Consider the following 24,201-nt stretch of genomic DNA (forward strand, 5'->3'; position numbering starts at 1 on the left):
TGTGGTGTGTTGGGGGAATGGGGGGTGGGAGTGGGGTGGGTAGTGAGGATTGAACTCAGGACTACTTGACCACTGAGCCACATCCCCAACCCTATTTTGTATTTATTATTTAGAGATAGGGTCTCACTGAGTTGCTTAATGCCTTGCTTGGATTGCCTGGCTCCCCCATGAAAGTTTTTTTTAAATGTCTGGCATTCTGTGACTGTTTTGTGTATACTTGTGTAAAAACATTGATTCTCTGGTTTCTTGTCTATAACATTTAAACTTGACTTCCAAGGGTTGGGGTTGATTGCTTACCCAGCATGCATGAGCCCTGGGTTTGACCCCAAGCACTGCCCAAACTGTGCTGAGAAAGGTGGTTCCTTTATTCTGGTGGATTACAGGTCAGTCTGGTATTGTTTCTTGTGCAGTCTTCCTGTCCTTCTGTTTGACATTCTCCATTGAATGCTCATCTCTGTAGTTGCTGGTATCTTTAAGTCCTACATCTTTCATGAGTTCTGGCAACACATTGTCCTCCTTAAACCCCCTGACAGCTTAGGTTTCAGCTTTCTATAGTTTGTTACATCAGTTTCTACTGTTTGTTCATCTGTTTTCTATCTTATGGAAACTGATTCACGTTTCATCTTCTCTAATCCTTTTTTTACACACACTCCCCCATTTCCTTTCTCATTTTGGGTGGTATATACCTTTCTACTTTCTTAACTGTCATCTTAGTCAGGTTTCTGAATTATTGGGTGCAAATGACTGTGTTTATTAGTTCACCATGATTAAATGGAAATCCTGTACTGAGTGTTTCTATCAGTGTAGCTTTGAGGTAAAAACAAACTTTCCCATTTCCCTCCATACCCCTACAAAAAATGGCTTATAATGTATATACTATTTTGCAGCTTAGTTTGTTTTTTTTAAAAAAATCTTTGTATAATGGGTTTTCTTATTTTACAAGTTCTATTTTAATGTTTTTAATCATAGAGTTGAACATTTTGACTTTATATGTATATCCATAACTTATTTCATTGGTACCCTATTAATAATCACAGGTTGTTTCAACTTTTTGCCACTATAAAAATGGTGCTCTGACTTTCTGTTTTTGATACTGGGGATTGAACCCATGGGGGCTCTACCTCTAAGCGACTTTCCAGCCTCCCCCCACCCCTGTTTTAAATTTTTATTAGTTATTGATGGACCTTTATTTATTTGTTTATATGTGGTGCTGAGAATCGAACCCAGTACTAGGCAAGCACTCCACCACTGAGCTACAACCTCGGCCTTTCCCCAGCCCCTTTTATTTTTTATTTTGAGTTAGGGTCTTACTCAGTTGCCAAGGCTGACTTTGAACTTGTGATCCTCCTTTCTCCCATGATTGGGATTATAAGTGTGTACCATTGCACCTGACTTACTCTGATCATCTTTTTCATACATAATTGCTTGTGACAGGACTTTCGAAAGACTCTTTTTGGCCATAGTGTTCTTGGGTCAATTTTAATACTGTCATATTGTCCTTAGAAGAAAAATTAAAATGCCATGCTAATTTATACCAGACAACATAAAACATGGTAGATAACATCATGAATTCTAAAACCAGACTACCTGAATTTGAATTCTGTTTTTTTGTTTTTCCACTCATTTACTCAGTGACCTTGGCAAATTCCTTAATCTTTTTAGTCTTTATATTCTAAAATTGGTGTGATAGCAACACTTGCTTTGTGGAGTAATTATGAGCCTGAAATAGATAATCTGTATGGGACACTTAGACCAACCAGTACCTGATACAGAGCAGTATAGCTTTCATTTTGCTGATGTCCTGGGATCTCACAACGAAACATGCTATAGTTTTCTTTACCAATTGTCTCTGAATAGTTTTGTGGGAATTTCTTAGGAAACCTTTGAGAAGTCTTTTAAAATTATATTTCATGGTAAATGTAACTTATAGGTAAGGTATTCTTATGTTGCTTTGCTCATTGTATTAAAAATATACTATCAAAGTTTTTGTAATTAGTTGATTTGGTTTTGTTGTTTTTGTTGCATAGCACTCCCACCAAAGGCATAGAGAACAAAGCTTTTGATCGCAATACAGAATCTCTCTTTGAAGAACTGTCCTCAGCTGGCTCAGGCCTAATTGGAGATGTGGATGAAGGAGCAGATTTACTAGGTATGGCAGCTCATCTGAAGAAATATCATGCTTTAAAAATACATTTATTTAATGATTTGATTCAAAATTTTCCCAAGTGCTTGTTGGTACAGAATTATTGCTCTTTTAGGAAATGACTAATATATTCTTTGAGATCATAAAATATATAAATGAAAACATTTTCTTATGGATATGCTTATAATTGAATTCATTTAAATTTGTTTTGAATTCATATAACAATTTATTGAACTCCTCCTGTATTCTGAGAACAAATATTAACATATGAGGAACACAGTCATAACAGTGATATGTATGTGTGCATAAATGTATGTTTGGACAGTTTTCTGACTTACATAAATCTTACTGCTGACCTTAATAAAATACGCAATCATTACACTTGATTTTTTTGAACTTAATAGTGTTTTACCTATGGAAAATGTAATAATTTTAGAGTTTGTGTTGAACGGGGCATGTAGTTCAGATGCCCTGGGTTTAATCCTCAGTTATCCTCTCTTCCCCCGCAAAAATATTTGTGTTGAACATGTAGTTTGAAAAGAATAACACATTTGGACTGAGTGCAGTGGTGTATACCTATAATCCCAGTGGGTTCAGGAGGCTGAGGCAGGAGGATTGCAAATTCAAAGCCTGCCTCAGCAACTTAGCAAGGCCCTAAGCAACTGAGTAAGACTTGCCTCAAATAAAAAATATTCTTTGAGATCATAAAAGATATAAATGAAAGCATTTTCATTTCTGAGCTGGCCTAGGGACGTGGGCCAATGGTTAAGCACCTGGGTTCGATCCCTAGTACAAAAAGTAAAGAAAAAGAAAAAACAAAACAAGGAAAAAATACCAAACAAACATACTTGGCCTTTTCACTTTTCTGGCCCTTAGTTTCTTTATGTATAAATGAAAGGGGTTCCAGCAAACTGTGGTTTATGAGTCAAATCCATCTGACCTTTATGTGTCAGTGAAGTTTGATTGGAACACAGTCCTTCCTGCCATTTGTTTACTTATTCTTAATAATTGCTTTTGCCCAACAGGATTAAATAATTTGCAGCAAAGATTATGTGGCCCACAAGCCTAAAATACTTGCCATCTGCTGCTTTATAGGAAAAGTTTACCAATTTCTACTCTAGGTGATCTCTGAAGTTCCTTTGAATAATAATTACATGATTCTGACTCATGTAAATTAGCATTGCTGTACCTTTTTTATCCTCTAAGACTTTTTAGAAATTGAAAACTACATAGAATTAAAAATCTGTGACCTTGAAATAGATATAGGGCTACAAAAAATGTTGTGTATGTTAGTGTAATCTATAGATTATATTGTTTTCAAAAGGTGTTATTTGTCAATTGTTGTGAATATAGTATGAAGTGACGTTGTTTGTATTAATTATTGTTTAATTTATTTGTTGCCAGTTACATCATTGACATAGTGAAGTATTAAATAAAAACCCTCAAGTTCTATCTAAACAATCATCTAGTAGAAAGTATATAAATTTAACTATTCCTAGTTCGATATCAACATACTCTCACCATTGAAAGTCTAAGTAAAACATTGGAAGAAAAATTGTATGAATTTTATTTCTCAAGGAAGGTTGGAAAGATTAATTTTTAGAGAATATGCCATCTTTACATTTAAATTTATACCTTAGTTTTCAATTGTACTTTAAAAATTCCTTTTAAGATTTGATTGAGGGCCTGGGGTTGTGGCTCAGTGGTAGAGCTTATATGTGTAAGGCACTGGGTTCGATCCTCAGCACCACGTAAAGTAAATAAAGAAATAAAGGTATTGTGTTATGTACAACTAAAAAAAAAAAAAAAAGATTTGATTGAGCCAGGAATGGTGGCATATGCCTGTGATCCCAGTGAATCAGGAGGCTGAGGCTGGAGGATAGAGAGTTCAAAGCCAGCTTCAGTAATTTAGTGAGACCCTGTCTCAAAACATTAAAAGGGCTAGGGATGTGGCTCAGCTGTAAAGCACCCCTGGGTTAAATCCCCAGCACCTAAATAAATAAATAAAGGACTGGGGATGTAGCTCAGTGGTTTAATGCCCCTGGGCTCAATCCTAGTATCACAAAGAAAACAAACAAGATTTGATTGATAAATTACTCCCTGGCAAATTTGAGGTATGGATGCCAAGAATATTAGGTTGAAGAACTAAAAGATTTTAAAATTTATATTCATATTTACTAGTACAATAAAATTCACTGTTTTTTTGTGTTCAACTTTTTGAGATTTGACAGGTGCTTAGTGTTGTGTAACTACCACACAGTGTGTAAACACCACAGAATCAATATACTTCCCCTCTCCAAATCCTTCATATTGCTTCTCTTTATTATTAATCAGCATGAAGAATTTTTGGATATAATTTGTACACTCTGTTGCCTCATAACTCAATAGTGAGTAATAAAAGAGGCTGGTGGCACCAAACTTTCTTTCTCTGCAAGAATTAACTTTGGGCTGGGATTATAGCTCAGTGACAGAGCACTTGCTTAACATGTGTGAGGCACTGGGTTTGATCCTGAGCACCACATAAAAAAAAAAAAAAAAAACTAAACAAATAAATAAAGGCATGTTGTTCATCTACAACTATAAAAATGTTTTAAAAATAATCAATTTTAATTAATTCAGTAACTGTAGTGCTGGGAATTGAGCATAAGACCCTGTGCACACTCAGCAAGTACTCTACACTGACTACATCCCTAGCTGTCCCTATAAAAAATAAAACAATACAGTACTCTGAAACACTTGTGGTCTTTTAATTAGGTCAAGTATTTGGTGAAAGTCCTAAAGTTAAGCATAATAAATTGATTAAAAACAAAATCTTGATTCTTTTGGTTTCCTTTCCATGATGAAGATAAGAAAGAAAATGTAAACTGCTATCTTTTGCATTTGCAGATATTAGTATATTTCAGATTAGAATATTTTAATATATTAAGTTCAGTGCCTGTGTCCAAAATGGTAAATGAAATTTCTAAGGAATATGTTTGTTCCTTGGCTTCTCTTGTGTGTGCAATTCAGTGATAACAGCTTAAGTAATACTCATTAAATGGGAGATAGTTTAGCTAATAAAATTGTTCTCCAAGGCCTTTAATTAACCTTGGGTTGTTGAATCCACTATCCATTTTCATTTTTTAAAAATTAGTTGTAGATGGACACAACACCATTTATCTATCTATCTATTTATTGTATTAGGGATCAAACCCAATGTCTCACACGTGCTAGACAAGTGCTTTACCACTGAGCCATAACCCCAGCCCTCTTTATTCATTTTTTAAGTTCCTATATTATTATAAAACGGTTTTCTCCCAGGACTTAGTTCTTTAATCGTTATACAGTTGTCCTTTTCTCCACTTTGTCACTCATGACTACATCCCTAGAACTTGGAAATCATATGTTCATAAGTCAACTCTTGAGATTTTTCTTAATTATCTTACATATTTCAACTTCTCTATCACTATTAACTTCTTCCCATTATCATTTAAACATATTTAGGTCTTTTCTATTTAAAAATAAGAATATTTCCCTCTTTTGACCTTGAAACTCATTGTCTGTCAGCTATCACTCATTTTCTTCTCATTTCTAGTTACACTTGTTATGCTACAATATGTGCTATGTGCAAAGCACTGTATCTATGATAGTGAGCAAAACTTCAAAACTTCTTGTAGTCTTTAACCAGCAGGACTTCACAGTTTTACTTGCTCCTCATTCTACTGCTGTCTGGCATTCTCACCAACCTTGCCTTCAATAGCCTTCTTTGTGATTCCTTCTCAGTTATTTCACATGACTTCTCAAAAGTAGTTGTCTATAAAACTATCCTTGTTGGGTTTCTGTAATATCAGACTTGTCTTCTTCCTTTTCTGCCTCTGGCTTTTCCTTTTTGGTTATCTTACCAGGATATGCTTTCTCTGCTCAACTTTCAGATATCAGCTTTCCTGTCCTAGGCCTGCTTCTTTCTTTGGGAAATCATATTTGCTGTCATTGTTTCTTAATTTTTGTGACTAATGTAAGTTTTTATCTCCATCCCATCTTTTTTCCTAGTGTCACAGACTGTGATTTCCAAACTGCCTACCTATTGCTCCTGTGATGATTTACAGGACTCTGTATTTGACATGCCTCAAGCTTAACTCATAATCTTTGTTGATTGTCTCCTATTCTTGCACCAGTATGTATTGTCGTGGTGAATGAACAGCCTCATCATCTCTTCTCTTGCAGCCAGTCCCCAGTTTGTTTGTTTTCTCCTAAATATGTTCAGTGTGGATAGAACAGCTGCATTACTGCATTTTTAGCACATAAGCACAGATACTAAATGAACAATGCTGTGAAATAGTTCTAACGGTTTTGTTTCATCTCTAAATCTGCTTCGTCACTTTTAGGGATTAAAAATCCCTTACGGGAGAATTTTTTAAGAGAGCAATGTACCTTTGGAAAAGTGTGTACAATAAGATATAATGGGGCATACTTTCTCAAGGGTTTACTAGATAACTCTGAAGCCTATCTGTGGACCTAACTTGAGCATCAGTACTAATATTCAAATGAGACTTCTATAATTTAAAAACTGTCAGGGAGTTCCCCACCCCCTTGTTTTTAGTAGTCAGTTTCAAATATGTTAGACTTAAGTTTATACTTAGTTTAAGTCTTGAATAGAGATGAGACCTCTTCAAGTAGTATTTTTCCTATAATTATAATGAGTTAGTTTTTATTGATATATTTTGAAGTGAAAAAATTTGAATATTCCCACTTAACTTATGCACTGGATTTTTTTTTTCCTTAGTGCCAGGGATTGATCCCAGGGCCTCATACATGCTAGGCAAGCATTCCACCACTGAGCCACATTCCCAGCTCTGTGCACTAGATTTTAAAAATCTCTTCAACTCTTCAATGTTTAAGTTTAAACTTTAGAAGCTAGATTTTAGGAAAAGGTTCTCATGGGCATATATTTCTTTTTTTTTCTATTTATAATATTTATTTATACTTTGTCTTTAATATTTTCCCTATATTGTTTCAATTTCTTGTTACCTCTCTCTCATTTTAAAATAAATGAGTTTACTTCTTGCTTTCAGAAAACAATCTAATTGAGATTCTCATTCATTTTACTCTTGGGCTGCTTACCCAGGGGAATATTCTGGTGTGTATACTTTTAAATTATTTTATATTACTGCTTTATAAGCTAGGTGTTCTTGCCTGCTGTTCTCATTTAATGCTTTCTCATCATTTTTTTTCCTGCTCAACTTTTTTTTTTGCCCTGCATATATTTTCAGCTTTTATGCTTATATATTGTTTGTGATATATAGTAAACAAGTAAACATATTTATTATTTGAACTTTTTCAGTTAGTTCAAACTCAGTTTCTTCTGTCTCTGTGTCTTTATTGAAAGGTTAACATTTGTGTTTATTTTATTTTTTTTTTTTAATATTTATTTATTTATTTATTTATTTTTTTAGTTTTCGGCAGGCACAACATCTTTGTTTGTATGTGGTGCTGAGGATCGAACCTGGGCCGCACGCATGCCAGGCGAGCGCGCTACAGCTTGAGCCACATCCCCAGCCCCAACATTTGTGTTTAAAGCAAACAATTTGGCAGAAGTTATTTTGGGGCTGGGATTTAGAAAGTTTTTTAGTTTTCCTTTTGTTTTTTCAGTTTATAAAAAACATATGGCTGCCAGGTTAAATATGTTGGTAAAGACAAAATATAAGTCCATGGGATTTTTAGCATGCCTAGGTTTGTTTTGTTTGTTGGGATGAGTAAAGTGATGGATTTGGGGTGTTCTTGTTTTGTAATATTCTTTAATGTGTTATTTTATTTCTTCATTTTCTTATGAGAAGCTAATTAAGTAGCTTTATTCTCCTTAAAGTCTGCTTTGGATATGGCATTAAATGTTCTACATGCCTGTTTTACAGTACCAATTAAAATATTAAGTATAATTCTATAAAATAACAATCGTATTATTATTTCATAGGTGGTATTTTATAGGAAACCTTGTATTATTGACTTAGGGCTTCTTCTTCTTTTTTTAATACTGTGTGGGGATTGAACCCAAGACTTCACACATGCTAGGCAAGCACTCTGCCACTGAGTTACATCCCAACCCAAATTGTGGGTTTTTCAATCTAATTATATTGAATTTTATTGTGAGAGAGAATTGGTAAAGCATTTTTTTAAGTGTACAGAGAGCATCCTTATGAATGAAGGAAATCATCTTTATTTTTTGTTGTTTACACATCATTGTGCATTAAATCATAACACTGATTCCAGATGTTTTTCATGTCATGCATAAAACTTTATAGATTAATAATCTGTTTTCATGCTGTTTCTTACATAAAACATTTCTTGTTCTTTGTTTTTGCTTTACATGGAATGCATGGGCTTTAAGACCATAATTTCTTTGGTAAGGTTTCATCTGCCTTGGGGTTCTGTCTCTTTTTTGACCTTGTTTCTGTCTATTCTGTATTAATAAAACCACATTTTTAGGCAGAAGCCTAATATCAGCTGTGATTTAGAAACAATTTCTGATCTACATTAATGCCATTCTTTTTTCTCTCTAAATAATGCTACTTGTTAGAATATTTGGCAAAAGATTTTGATCTTTTTGAAATATTATCTATGAGAAATAAAATATAGACTAACAGATTTAAAGAAGACCAGCAAGAGCTGAGTGCATTAGCATAAACCTGTAACTCCAGCTAATTGGGAGATTAACACAGGAAGATTGCTTGAGTCCAGGAATTTTAAACTGTCTTAGACACCATAGCAAGGCCCTGTCTCAAAAAAAAAAAAACAAGAACAGAAAAATTGGACAACAAGATGTTTAGCTTTATTTTGTGATAATTATTTATAATTTTAAAATTTATTACAAGCATATATGTCAAATGAAACTAGATGCACAATAAGATTTCTTAGAGGATAGATAAAATTTATGACTATAGCTTATATATAATTTGTTACACAAATTTTCAAGGTCTTTTATCATTTGTCTTTTGATAGGAATGGGTCGTGAAGTTGAGAATCTTATACTAGAAAATACACAACTGTTGGAAACCAAGTAAGTATGAAATTTTAACAAGGAATAAGAGATAATAAATTTTCTTTTTGTCCAAGTCAGTGACACTTCATCAGTTTAACACAGCACTAATTCTGTCTTTTCTCCCTCTGTGAAAATATGTAATAGGACCTTTGCAGAACATAAATTTTTGTTTTCTTTCCACTTTATAAGTATCCATGCCTTTCTCTTAATCTTCTGGATGTGTCCAGTACTTGTTTTTTGAATTTTTTTTTTTTTTTTTTTTTTTTGCTCTCTTCTCTAAGACTTGTCTATGTTCTTATCTCTATTTCTGCACAAATGATTTGATACATGCCCAGCCCATTTTTATGGAACTTTCCACCAAGGTTGTATATTCTCTAGTACAATTTATGGAGTCTTACGCCCTCAAGCAATGTGAAATTTTATTTAATGGAGCAAATCATTTGTCATGTGGATAAAAAGTAGACTGGGTCCCCTCATCAATTTGCTATGTCAGATCACTGTGGAACATGTATAGATAGTCACCCAAAATACAACTATCAGAAGGTCCTATGTCCACTATACCTAAAGAAACTACCTCTTGAACTTTTTTCTTAAATTTCTCTCCAGTTCAGAGTATTTTAACTTCAAGGAGTTATTCAACTTTATTGATTGGGCAATCTCTCTTCAGAACTCACAAACAATAGAAGCTAGGTGTAGTGGCACACACTTGTAATCCAGTGATTCGGATGGCTGAGGCAGGAGAATTTCGAGTTCAAGGCCAGCCTCAGCAATTTAGCAAGACTCCCATCTCAAAAAAAAAAAATGCATAGAAGGATGTGCTCAGTGGTAAAGTGTCCTAGGTTCAATCCCCAGTGTGAGTGTGAAATGCCCCAGCCCTTATCTCTGCAGTGAGCAGGCCTTCCATTTACCAGCTTGTCATCCAGATATTATCATTTTTGTTTGTGTCTTGATGTGAAAAGTATTAAAAAAGAAAAATGAAGAATTTACTAATAATAGTAGTTGCCTTAACGATTAATTTGCTTTCTTTTTTTGGTACTTACAGTTGAACCCAGGAGCACTTAATCATGGAACTACATCCCCACTTTTTTTTCTATTTTTTTATTTTGAGACAGGGTCTCGTTACGTTGCTGAGGGCCCCACTAAGTTGTTGAGGCTGGCTTTAAACATGCAATCCTTCTGCCTCAGCCTCCCAAGTCACTGAGATTACAGGCATGTGCCACCACACTGGGATTAATCTTGGTTAATTCCGATTTTTTTGTTGGTCTGTCTTGTTTTATCCATTCTTCCTTTAAATAAGTGGGAAGAATAGTAAGCACTTGAATATTTTTTATTCTTTTGCTTTTGTTTACAAATAGCATCAGGCAGAATGTCCAAAAGTCTTCAGTTATTTAGCTTTATGATTGTACAGTTACTTTGGGGTACAAAGGAATGATCTGAAAGACAAAAGAGTATTCGTGTAATCTTGCACTTGAAATATGTGTTTCTTAGAAATGCTTTGAATGTAGTAAAGAATGATCTGATAGCAAAAGTGGATGAACTCACCTGTGAGAAAGACGTGCTGCAAGGGGAATTAGAGGCTGTGAAACAAGCCAAACTGAAGCTAGAAGAAAAGAACAAAGAATTGGAAGAGGAGCTCAGAAAGTAAGTTTTGGCTGTACTGCTCTAAACCAAACTGTCTTTGCCAGGATGCCACAAAAGGTTATAGGTATAATCCTGAGCTTGAGACCTTTAACTCTCTCAAGTCAGGAAGGGCCAAGAGCTCCCTGGAGAGTGTGAAATGCCCCCAGCCCTTATCTTTGCAGTGAGCAGGCCTTCCATTTACCAGCTTGTCATCCAGATATTATCATTTTCGTTTGTGTCTTGATGTGAAAAGTATTAAAACTATTCAAGTATCTTTGATAATAAGGAAATTAAAATTCATTTTTTTCTTCACCCAGTTTTTTATTTTTGGTTTTATTTTTTAAGGAATGCTATGATAATATCTTTCTGAATTGAAGGTAACAAAATGCCCTTTTGGAACAAGAAAAATAATACTTTAGTGGTAGTTAAAATTCTTCACCTACACTTTCAGTATTTTGAAAAGATGAACTCAGTTTAAATAACATGTTTTGTTTATTTTCCCACTAGAGCTCGTGCAGAAGCTGAAGATGCAAGGCAGAAAGCAAAAGATGATGATGATGTAGGTTTATAATTTTGGGATTTTTATCTTACCATGTTTTGATATTTTTGGAAAATCTTGCTAATTAAGATTTGGATATATAGCATTGTAAATCTTTTAAATAATTAGAAGACATGTGTATGGGTAATGAAAAGGATAGCTCATGCTTCCCCAGAGTGTTCAGGTGCTAAGCTTTCTAGCTACATGCTGTGTTTTTATGTTTTTTCTGTCTCTGTGCTCTGATCTGTGGTTTGCCTATTCAGGTTCAAAGACCAGCTGGAACATTTTGGGTTTTGTTGTTTATCATTTATTTTGTTTCATATTTTAACTTAGAAATATGAAAGCCTGGTCTAGGTGGGTGTGGGTTCAGTTTCTGGCACTGCAAAAATAAAAGTTTTAGAGAAACATGATAACAATAAAATTATTTAATAGTATTTAACATAAAAAGATGAAATCTAGAATTTTAAGTACTAAGCATTTAGCCCATATTGCTTTCTATATACATGAATACAAAAGAATAAATTATGAGCTTCAAGTACTAAAATTTAGCCCATATTGCAGTCTGTATACATCAATACAAAAGAATAAAGTATGAGTTTCATGCCAGTGTTGTCATGCTAGTAATTCTTTTAGTAGCTTTATTATCATTCTTATAACAGGTGCTTCACACTAAAGATCAGACTTGAGATATATTGGAGTCCTGAAGAGAATTATCATTTGATTCCCCTTTTAGTTTATTCTGTATTTGTGTATTTATTTATTTAATTTTATTTTTTTTACAAGTAGAGCACAACTTTTCATTTCTCTGGTTGTGCATGATGTAGAGTCACACCATTCATACAATTCTACCCATGCATAGGGGTAATAATGTCCATCTCATTCTACCATCTTACCCCCCCCTTTCGTGTTTTAATATATTAATTAATACAGACAGAAAACATGTAACATGTAAGTTATGAATAAGTTAACTTTATGAACCTACTACCCAGTTTAAGAACTAGGCCACTACCAAACGTTGAGCTACTCTGGGCTCCTCCACTCCAAAGGAAACCTTGATCCTGTATTTATCATTTATTCAACTTTAAAAAAACAATAATTGTATCATACCATGTGTGTATGTGTATGTATGTCCCTTTACAAAGTATGGTTTTCATTATTTTTGTGTTTCATATGTATTTAGTCTTGAAGACTTGCTTCTTTTACTCAATAGCATATTTTTGAGATTTACCTGTATTGTAGAATAGTGTTGTTGTTCATAATATCCTATTACATAAATATTCTACAATTTATCTGTCTTCCTGTTAATGAATATTTAGGTTAGTCTTGGTGTTTTACTACCATAAGTAATGCTGCTATCAAGAACATTTTAGTGCAAGTCTCAGCGTATAGGAATTTTTCCAGGTTATCTACCTAATAATGGGATTACTTGCTGTATTGCAAAATTCAGGTCCTTTGTTATTCGTCATTAACTTTTATTTAAAGCTGGGGCCAGGTTCTGTGACAGGAGATCAAAGGAGGATGACTGCTGAGGGTTAAGCTCAGCTTTTCTCTTAATATCCCAAGCTTTGATCCAAATATTCGTACTCCTTTCAGCAAAGCAAAATACCTACAGTTAAACCTACCTTTTTCCCCACAAGAGCATTGAAAAAGCAGCAGCAGATGGAAGTTAACTTGGGCATGCCCTTTTCGGAACCTAACCCTACACATCCTCCATATTCACATCTTTGTTCTAAGAATGAGTCTAGTTAATGCAGTAGTCTCTATTTTGTTGTATCTCTACTCATATTTTAGTTATTCTTATATTTGGGTACACTGGTAACTAGGCAATAAGTTTATCATTTATATTGATCCTTGGATGTATTGTTGTTTTGTATTTGTATTTGTATTTGTATTTGTTGGTTTTGGAACTGGCTTGTAGCTATTTTCTGAATGATGATTGTTATAGAACACAAAATTCACAATTAGAACAACATTTCTAAGTAAAACTGATGAGAGCATATTAAATCTGTATAGAAAACAGTTTTGGGTTTTAGTTTCAAATCTGCACTAATTTTTGTAATTTCTTTATAATATGTTTAAATATCAGTATTTATATCTAGAAATTAAATCACCTACCTCTTTTTAGTCATAAGTAACTATTTAAATTTTCATTGTTTTATTTCTCATCTATTAGATGAGAAATTAAGGAATGTTTAAAAACTTGAAGATTTTACTTAAATCTGAGATTAATACCAAAACACATATAAGCTCCTGAAGTGATCTGTTGTTTTCTTGTCATTATAGAGTGATATACCCACAGCTCAGAGGAAGCGGTTTACTAGAGTAGAAATGGCCCGTGTTCTCATGGAAAGAAACCAGTATAAGGAGAGATTAATGGAGCTTCAAGAAGCTGTTCGATGGACAGAGATGATTCGGTTTGTATAAGAAGTACTCTGTGGGCTGGGGCTGGGGCTCAGTGGTAGAGAGCCTGCCTTGCACATGTGAAGCACTGGGTTCGATCCTCAGCACCACATAAAAATAAATAAATAAAGATATTGTGTCCATCTACAACCAAAAAAAAATATTAAAAAACAAAAGAAGTACTTTGTTGTTTTCCTACCATTGTTTCTTAAATCTATATATTTTTCATTCAGAACAAGTCTTCCCTTGAGGGTAAATATCATTTTCTCTGTTTACTAGGAGAGACTATAATACTTGGATTAGTAATAGAAAGTGATCAGAGCAGGTATCTTTTGAGTCACTGTGAATCTTCCAGGATGCTCCCACAATCTGTAAAAGGCAGTTGTTACTACTCAGGAATGATGGTCATTTTTCAAAAGAATGTAAAAACTGAGCTCACTGAAGTGGTACATGCCTGTAATCCCAGCAATTTGGGATGAGACAAGAGAATCACAAGTTTGAGACCAGCCAAGGCAACTTAATGGGATCCTATCTCAAAATAGAAAGAGCTAGGACTATAACTCAGTGGTTGAGTATCCTTGGTTCAGTCCCCAGTATCACACCAGAAAAAAAGAAACTGATACTACTTTCATAATGTTAAGAAAAGATCAAAATTTGTTACGCAATCTTTTTGGGTTTTGGTACTAGGGATTGAATCCACAGGCACTTTACCACTGAACCACATCCCCAACCCTTTTAATTTTTTATTTCGAGATAGGCACTTGCTAAGTTGTTCAGGGCCTAAGTTGCTGAGGCTGGTCTTACACTTGCAATCCTCCTTCCTCAGCCTCCTGAGTCTCTGAAATAAAAGGAATGCACCACCATACCTGGCAGTATTGTCTTTTATTGGGTTTCAAATCTCACCTAATTCTGCCATTTAATTGTCATATTCTCACTAACAGTATTCCTATAATTTAGCAAGAGCTTTTGAAATGCTTGTATATTAGTTGCCTACTAATATACCTATATTTTTGATTTACTAATAGCAGTAATAAAAATAGTACCTATGGTAAGTTATTCTTTATTTATTGGACAAGGAATCTAACCTGAGAAGAGTGTTCTTAACTGTAGTATTTAGTAAAGAGAGTAAATGTTAAATATTTTTAAAACTGAGGACATATATCCAGAGTCTGTTTTTCATTGCTGTTTTTAACTCTCACAGCCAAGATATAATCAATGAGTAAAAGGAAATGGTAGCTTATTCTTTGTTGAAAAGACTTTTTACCCCCTCTAGTACTGAAGGATTGAACCCTGGGGCACTCTACCACTGACCTATATCCTAGCCCTGTTTATTTATTTGTTTGTTTGCTCTGTCATTTTTTATTGGTGCATTATAGTTGTACATAATGGTGGAATTTGTTGTTATGTATTAGTACATGCACACAATGTATATTTTATTTTGAGACAGAATCTCACTAAATTGTGAAGGCCCCTGCTCAGCCTCCCTAAAGACTGGGATTGCAGGCAAGCACTACCATGCCTAGCTAAAAGTTGTTTTTAATTTTTTATTTTATTCTATTTTAGTAACTGGGGATTTAACCAGGGCAATTTACCTCTGAGCCATATCCCCAGCTCTTTTTATTTTGAAACAGGGTCTTGCTGAATTGCTTAGGGCTTTGCTAAGTTGCTGAGGTTGGCCTTGAACTTGCAATATTTTTGCCTTAGTATTCTGAATTACTGGGATTACAGGTGTGCATCATTGCACCCAGCTAAAAGATGTTTCTAATTTGGCAACACGGTGAGACCATGTCTTTAAAAAAAAAAAAAAATGAAATGGAAAAATGTTTAAATATTAACTTTCAGGCATATTGGCTATTCTCTCCAACACAGATAATAATCTTCAGTTAGTAGACTAAGCTCTTTGAGTGAGAGATAGTATTTTATTAATCTAGTATTATTCACTTTCACAGATTGACTTCCTAATGGTGGATCAAAGTAACTACTTGCTGAACTTAACTGTGGACTTAACTGTGTATCCTGTGAAGTTCTTGGGTCTTTTGTTTTTCAGAAAGCAGAACACCTAACTGATGACCATTGTTTTTTTTTTAAATATAGGGCATCACGAGAAAATCCAGCCATGCAGGAAAAAAAAAGGTCAAGCATCTGGCAGTTGTAAGTACATTAAGGCTATTAGCATTTTGAAACAGGAAGATTATAGTTGATTTTTTTAAAAATTGGAGATAAATAGCTAAACTGAATTTTTTTTTTTATAGCATGCCAACTCGGTAAGGCTGTTATTGAAGGACAAAAAAATACGCTATCGTAAGCTGCATCATGTTGGTTATGCATTTGATGGAATCCTCTCCCAAATTAAATAAAATAATGGGGGACTATTTATAAAGCTGATAATTACCTTGATCTCCATTAAATGTTACCCATTCATTGATTGTGAAAGATGTGAAGATGAGAAAGTTGGTGTTTGAGGGATTTGATTAGTGTGTGTATGTGTTGAATTTGAATTATATTTATGCTATGATTAAGACTTACCTTTTGGGGCTGGGACTGTGGCTCAGCAGTAGTGTAATGGCTTGGCATGTGTGAGGCACTGGGTTTGATTCTCAGCACCATATATAAATAAAGATCTATCAACAACTAAAAAAGAAATTTTAAAAAAACCCTCTTTTAATTAGTCTGCTATGGAAACATCAAGTTTTAAATGAAAGTAAATTAAAAACTTAATGGAAACATCAAATTTTTAAAATGTGGACATGAAAGAAATTTAAGTTGAGCTGACTTAGAAAATACATAAGATGTTTGTTAACATGGTAATGTGTGTTCTAATACTTCATTATAAGACTGTTTTTAGAACTGGTGTACTAAGCTGCTGTTCACATCATGAGGCCTAATCTTGCTGCTTAACAACCACTCTTAAATTCACCAAGTAGGAGCAAGCAAAGCAATGATTTTATTTTGTTCATTCAGTAGAAGCTCCCTATACTCAAGAACTTCTCCCTTTCACATTATAGAAATTGCTAATTAAAGAACAGGTCTGGTTTCCTAAACTGTAGTTTCTTTTCCCTGAAAATCTGAGTTTGGCTGCAGTGTGTGACTACAAAGACTGTTTTTGCCAGTTTCTAACCTCTTTGCCTTGTTAAAGCACTTTGGAATTTTCTTGAGCTTAAAAGTTTGTGGAAAATCATGAATTCTTATCACAGCAAACGTGGTAGACATACACTTTTTTTTTTTTTTTTAGTTTCAGCCGACTTTTCAGCTCTTCAAGTAATACAACAAAGAAGCCTGAACCACCTGTTAATCTGAAGTATAATGCACCCACCTCTCATGTTACTCCTTCTGTCAAGAAAAGAAGCAGCACCTTATCTCAGCTTCCTGGGGATAAGTCCAAAGCTTTTGATTTCCTTAGTGAAGAGTAAGTATTTTCTAGATGAATGGCCATGACCAAAATAATTAACATTTTCAAATTTTCTTGCCCCTTATTAGACCTTTTATAAGGATTCAGTTAAACCTAAAGACACTATTTCTATAACTTGTCTACCATTAATTACTTGTGGTCAGCACTTATTAAGAAAATTGCAGGGCTGGGGTTGTGGCTCAGTAGTAGTTTGCTTGCTTAAAGGCCCTGGGTTCAATCCTCAGCACCACATAAAATAAATTAATTAATTAAATAAAGATATTGTGTTCAACTACAGCTAAAAAAATAAATATATAAAACAAAAGAAAATTGCATTTCACAGTTTTCATAAGGGGAATTTTTTTTACATGCCTCATTTTTGTTGGTATGACATTGATAAATATTAATAGAAATACTAAACGTTTATTTATTTAGGTACTGGGGTTTGAACCCACGGGCACTTAATCACAGAGTTACATCCCCAGCCCTTATCTATCTATTCTTCTTATCTCTCTAGCTATCTATCTTTTGGTACCAGGGATTGAACTCAGGGGCACTCGACCACTGAACCACAACCCCAGCCCTGATTTGTATTTTATTTAGAGAGAGACAGGATATCACTGAGTTGCTTAGTCTTTTTTTTTTTTTTTTCCCTGAGGCTGGCTTTGAACTTCACCTCCCAAGCTGCTGGGATTACAGGCATGTGCCACTGCAACCTGCTCCTTTTTATTTTTTATTTTGAGACATGGTCTCTTTAAGTTGTTTAGGGCCTTGCTAAGATGTTGAAGCTAGCTTTGAACTTGCAATCCTTCTGCCTTGGCCTCCTGAGACACTGGATTGCGGGTGTGCACCACCATGCCTGGCTAAAGGTTTATATAATTGTTTTTCTTAAATATTTGAACTTTTCCTTTGATGTCCTGACTCTCTTACTGCTTAGATATATACAGACAAACTAATATCTTGGACAGTCTAACATCTTAGAGCCCCAGTTTCTCTGACTGAAAAATGAGTCTAACATATCTCAAAGGTGTTAGAATTATATTTCATATATTTGTAAAATGCCTGATGTGTGTTTGGGTAGATTTGTTAACTGTGATCAACACAGCATGAAAGAACAAACAAGGCTTGTCGTGGGAGCAAATGCACATTTATTGAGGAACAGCTCTGCATATTTATAGAGCCAGGGGTGGTTTGACAGTTGGCATGGGGTGCTTTTTGATTGGAGGGTAAGGATCAGGTGAGCCAGCAGGGCTAGTCTGATTGGTGGGTAGGATCAGGTGAGCCAGCAGGGCTCTGATTGGTGGGTAAGGATCATGTGAGCCAGCAGGGCTTACCATTAGATGGCTCTTCTTGGGGGATGGGGAAGTTAGTCTTTGGAGCCGGGGCGACTCCCAACATTCCCCCCTCTTTGTTATTAAATGAGAATGGGTGTCAACTCATTCTGGCTGCTTCCTGCTGAAATGGGGCGGTGTGGGAGAAAGAGGAGGGAAGTAAGGAGCCCCCACAGGAGGGCAGAGAAGACCGGTATCAACGAAGGTTCCTTGCCACCACAGATCCATGATGACGTCAGTCCATTTGGCATAGGTCTTGACTGGAGGTATCATTAGTAGCCAGGAGTTGGTAATTCCTGAGGAGAAGCTGGTTAAAAGCTTGATTAGAAATTTTACTCACCTGAGTCTGAATGAACTTTATGATAGGGGGAAGGACCAGGCACAGTGAGTTTTTATAGCCCAAATCTAATGGGGTCTCTGGGTCTGCAGGCTGCCTTGTTGGCCCAAGGGGGGTTAAGTGTTCAACCCTGGGGGCTTGGGCGTTTGGGCTTGAAGCAAACAGGTGATATAGAACCAGACAGAGGGTTTGAGAGGCCAGCTGTCTTTGTTTGACATGCCCTGCAGTCCCTGCAGACCAGCCTATCCTGTACCTAACACCCTCAATTCCACTCTTCATTCCTAGTCCAATCTAGCTCCCTCCCCTCTCTATTAAGGCTGCTCTTCAAACTTTCTCTTACCTGGGTGTACCAGCTACCATATTTCCCTTTGAGAGCAGTCAAATCTCTCCAGATTTTATGTGAAACACCTCAACTTTAAATACTGATACTTGGAATTCTTACGAAACTGGGAGGCTCTCTGGAGCCCTGTGTAAACTTGAAGGTGGACACACTAAGTGCATGCTATCACACTTGGCATAGATGCACCAGCTAACCACTGGTCTGAGCAGCGAGTCTCAGTGGTACTTACGTACACTCCAGCTGCCATCAGAAGATGGTGACTTCTTCCCCTGGGAACTTAAAACTGAACTCAGACATGCACATGCATACACATAGGAAAAGCAGAAACTCTATCAAAGCCTGTAACTAGCTCATGACACCAAAGCTTCTCACTCTTCTATTGGCAAACAGGCAGTACCCAAAGAAGCATCTTGGTTTTTCAGAAGCAGGGCATGTGGATCACCATAACAGGGCAACCTCCACACAGGATGGAGAAGTTGAGGAAAGGAAGGATTTAGAGAGCACTTCAGACAGGGGAAGACAGAGTGACGATAGAGCAGGTGGGCTGGACCAGAGCACACCCAACGCCTCCCCCAAGGAGAGCTCAGGTTGCCTCCCAGGACAGTCATGGACTCACTGAAAGTAACTCAGGTAGAGGTAGATATAAGCAAAAGGAAGAAACAACTTCACCAGGAACCCAGGCGTGGGAATGCTGTTGGAGGGTGGTGATGGGAACACCAGTATGTGCACATGCCCAAACTGTACGTGCCAACTATGTGCAGGGTCCTGCACACCAGTTACACCTCAATGAAACTGGGAGGGTAAACAAAACACACATGTTTCTCCTTAGGCCCAGAAGGCAACTGGTAAAGTGCTCTCTTATGATAACACTTATTCAGGGGTCACCATGCTCTGGACACCTAAGTGGTTTGTCAGAAGGACAACACACAACGGTCCCACTACCGGCCAGATTCAAGCAAGTGTGGGGGGATCTGGCTGGAGGGGGCCCTTAGTGTCACTTGCCTTGAATCTTCAGACATAGGGCAAAGAGAGGACCCAAGAGGGGCCAGAAATGAGGGGGAGCATCGACAAGAGTACTTAATGACAGGTAATGAACGATCATTAGCTCTTCTGATGAAGGTGTAGGAGTGCCAGGCTTAAGTCTGGATTATGAATCCATGGGGTAAGTTGGTTATTAGGTAGTTTGAGTTTGGCTGCTGAGGGTGTGCACATAATCACCTAAGCAGGGCCCTTCCATTTTGGTTTTAGAGGGGGCTTTCCCCCGGTGGGCAATAAGGGACCGATTGGTCCTTTCAACCTTTCTGGAAGCCTGGGGGTGGTAAGGGCAATGGAAATGCCAAGGGAGTGATAGCACATGAGCCAGTCCCTGAGTTATTTGTGAGGTGAATTCTGGGCCATTATCTGATTAGATAGAAGTGGGCATCCCAAAACGGGGGATTATGTGAGTAAGCAATAGATCAACTACCGTAGAGGCCCGTTTATCCCGAAAAAGTATCTACCAATACAAGAAGATGTTTTATGTTTTTTATTCGGAGCATGTTGGTGAAATCAATCTGCCAGTCTGCAGCTGGGGTATGACCGCAGGCCTGATGAGAAGGGAAATGTTTAGGTTTTAATGGAGTATTGGTATTGGTTTTCTGGCAGATTGACAAGCGGAAGTGATCTGTTGTAGGAGGGTCTTATCGCGCAGGAAAGGGTGAAAAAGGAGTGAAGGAAAGTAGTAAGACTCTCTGGACTAGAATGGAATTGAGAGTGAAGAAACTGGAAGAGTTGTTGGGGATCTTTGGGCTGATCCCCGGTGGTTATGAAGAGTAGCGGAGTGGAGGTAAAGCTCTGTAGGGTGGCTGATTGAGCCGCTTGATCAGCCTTGGAATTCCCCATAGTAGTAAGGGAGGAGTCAGTTTGGTGGGCTTTGCAATGGATTATTCCCAGTTAGGAAGGCAGCGCTTGTAGTAGGCCAGAAATAAGTGTGGAATTAATGACTGCCGTCCCTCTGGTGGTCAATAGCCCCCTTTCTTCCAAATGGCTGCGTGGGAGATCAGGATATGGAAGACGTATTATATAGGGAGAGGGTTTTTCCTCTGCTAGTTCGCATGCCCTTGTGGCAGCTATGAGTTCAGCTTGGTGGTTGGTGGTATTGGGTGGGAGAGGTTTTGCCTCTATGATGGATGAGAGGGAAACAACAGCATACCCTGCTACTTTAACCCCTTTGTATATAAAGGAGCTACCATCTGAGAACCATATGAGGTCCGAAGAGGGCAGAGGTCCCTCAGAAATGGTGGTAGGGCGGGGTAAAATCGTCTCTAATACCTCCAGGCATTTGTGGACGGGATCTTGTGAGTGAGAAGATGGGAAGAGGGAGGCAGGGTTTAATGGAGAGCAGGGATGAAAAGAGATGGAGGGATTTTCAAGGAGAGACAAGGAGGGATAGAACCCTGGAAGGGAGGAAGTGACTGTAGCCCCCTTGTAAGTGAGAAAATCCTTTAATGGTGAGGAGATGAGATGGTTATCAGGGAGCCAAAGATAAGCTTGTGTGCTTCTTTCTGGAGGTCATGGGCCGCTGCTAGGGCTCTGAGGCATAGGGGCCAGCCCCTGACGGTGGGGTCAAACTGTTTGGATAGGTAGGCCACTAGTGCAAATGTGGGGCCATATTCCTGACTCTGAATGCCAGACTTTGTCCCTGTTTTTATATAGAGGGTGAAGGGTCAGGAGAGGTTCGAGAGATGCAGGGTGGGTGCCCAGAGGAGGCCTTTTTAAAGGGCTTCTCTACCGCTGAGAGTAGGGGTTCATCTTGGGGGCCCTTGGCCAGATTCCAGGCCCTGAAGTACCCAGTCAAACCCAAGAAGGAGAGTCATCTTTGGTCTTTGGTGTAGGTATAGACACAATAATGGCCTTTTTCCCTTGAGAGATAGAGAACCCTAGATACATGCTATTTGGGCCTTTTGTGGAGAGGCCCGATATCCCTTTAAGGCCAAGAAATTAAGTAGGAGAACTCTGACATCTGTTGAGCGCCCTTTGGACGGCTAGAAGAATTTGTTTGCAAGAGGTGCAGAGAGCAGGATTGGATCAGAGCAAGAAGAAAGCCTGGAAGAGATCCCTTAGAATGGAGGGATCCAGGAACCCAAAAAGAGGCCATCTGCTTTGGTTGTCTAAGGGATAAGTGGGCCAGGCCTGGGTGCTATATTTGATCCAAGAGGCATTGTAGGGGAGAGGACACATTACCCATGTAAGGAGGAGGGAAAAGGACGCAGAGAAGGAGGAAACTGATTTATTGGCAAAAGGGGCGTCCCCGCTAGAGCCAAAAAATCAGGAGTGCCTAAGTGGCAGGTTTGAGCTGCAGAGATTGGTCGTCATCAAATCCTGACAGTTGAAGCTCTCGTCCTAGACAGAGCCGGAGCCGTGGGAGACCTTGGCCAAGGCTTTTCGGGACCCCTCCTGGAGAGGCCGGATACTCCCAGGGCCAGAAAGAGGGGAGAGGAAGGGGAGGGTAAGTGTCTCTCTAGCGGCCGAGTCTTAAGTTGAGAGGACTAGGACTTTCGAATCTGCCCAAGGAAGGAGTCCCTGAGCGCCACTGTAGCCTTAAAGGCTGTGGGGGGGTGCTTTCCTCTCCGCAGGTGGGCAAAGAGATTTGCCGGACGATAATCACATATTGCAAGAGGGTGGATTTGGGGCACTGGGGTGTGAAAAGATTGGAGGTCAGACTATCTCAAAATCCCTGAGGAAGGACAGTTCAGGTAAAAGGCAAAATGATATCCTTTAAATCTATGACAGAGAAGTGGGTGGTAGTGTGGAGGATCTGAGACAGCAGAGTGTATGGGTTGGGAACCAAAGGATGTAGGCCCAGAAGAACTTTATGGGCCTAACGGAAGTGTTGATGAGTCGTAGGTAGGACCCATTGGGTTTTTTTACCGCTAGTATGGGAGTAAGGGGAATGAGCAGGACGGAGGTACCCCTTGCTAAGAAGGTCCTGAATAATCAGGAAATGGTGGAGGGGGTGTGGGTATCCCATACAATCGGGTCAACTAGGTTAGTATGGTATTTCATGTCAGCCTCATAAGTGGAGCAGAATGGCCAGTTTTCTGCCAAAAGGACCAGAAAAGATGAACAGGCCGATTCTGGGGCCTGACTGGAGCCCGTATGTTGATTGTTATATTGAATTTAGAGAGAATATCTTAGCCAAGCAAAGGAACTTGACATTTGGGCCATAATAGGAACATCTGAGAGGTTGGGAAGTTGTCTATGGAACAGAGTAATAGGGGAGTCTTTCTTGGATAGATGGTTTTTCCTCCTACCCCGACAATAGGAGAGGTGGACGGCACTGTTTGCCCCCAGAATTCTGTCAGGACTGAGAAGGTAGCTCTGGTGTCAAGGAGAAAGTTAACCTTGCACCTATCCACCTGAATCCGCACCCTGGGTTTCTGTCTATTGGTCGTTATGGCCAGGGACAAGGACCCAAGGCACCGTCAATTGATTGCCATGCCCAGAAGGTCGGAGGGTTCCCTGACCATAGGCCTCCTATGAGATCTAGAACAGTCAGAGCCCCAATGACCTTGTTGTTGACATTTAGGGCATGGGGTACGCGGAGTGTGTGGTGCAGGACATGCCCTGGCCCAAATCCCTCCTTGCCACACTTGAAGCAGGCGCCCAGGGGGGTTTTCGGTGATGGGCGGTGACCCAAGGAAGCACCCTGCAGGACCTGGGCGAGCATCTGAAATTTCTCAGTCTTGGGGGTGGCAGGGTCTTGTTTGAGCTTTTTTAGTTTGGCCAGATGTTGGGGTAGTTCTGCCAGAGGAAATATGTCATAAGGACATGACGGCCATCTGGGGTTTTGGGAGTCTGATCTGGAGGCAGCAAGTGGCCCCGGAGGGTGATTGGGATTAACTCGGTGAGTTTCATTCGCATGGGCTCTGGCAAGTTCCCAGACTCTGGTACGTTCCTCAAGAAGGAGAGTATTAGCCAATAACATATAAGTGAGGCTATAAGCCTGGAGGGCCCTTTTGAAACTCTCTTTTGTGGTGAATGAGCCCAACCTTTGCCCGAGTTGCATGGGGTCATTCATAGAGAATGGGACATGTACCTGGATAATGCCCTC

The 24,201-nt window shown here is 38.1% G+C and overlaps 1 protein-coding gene across 6 annotated transcripts in view; it reads left to right on the top strand.

The window, feature by feature from the left end:
- Positions 1-24,201, top strand: part of Spag9 (sperm associated antigen 9) — an 85,830-nt gene that overhangs the window by 28,859 nt on the left and 32,770 nt on the right. For 2 of the 6 annotated variants that reach the window (XM_048788916.1, XM_048788923.1), the window contains 10 exons: positions 2,028-2,149; positions 7,248-7,259; positions 8,505-8,519; positions 9,116-9,173; positions 10,644-10,796; positions 11,283-11,334; positions 13,597-13,727; positions 15,808-15,864; positions 15,966-15,977; positions 16,946-17,119. In XM_048788916.1, coding sequence (XP_048644873.1) covers positions 2,028-2,149; positions 7,248-7,259; positions 8,505-8,519; positions 9,116-9,173; positions 10,644-10,796; positions 11,283-11,334; positions 13,597-13,727; positions 15,808-15,864; positions 15,966-15,977; positions 16,946-17,119 — 786 coding nt within the window. The remainder of the gene's footprint in view (positions 1-2,027; positions 2,150-7,247; positions 7,260-8,504; positions 8,520-9,115; positions 9,174-10,643; positions 10,797-11,282; positions 11,335-13,596; positions 13,728-15,807; positions 15,865-15,965; positions 15,978-16,945; positions 17,120-24,201) is intronic. The other 4 variants (XM_015495468.2, XM_048788941.1, XM_048788925.1 and 1 more) reach the window with 3 other exon arrangements.

The sequence above is a fragment of the Marmota marmota genome, unplaced genomic scaffold (genome assembly GCF_001458135.2).
Source record: "Marmota marmota marmota unplaced genomic scaffold, marMar, whole genome shotgun sequence".
NCBI classification, from domain to species: Eukaryota; Metazoa; Chordata; class Mammalia; order Rodentia; family Sciuridae; genus Marmota; species Marmota marmota.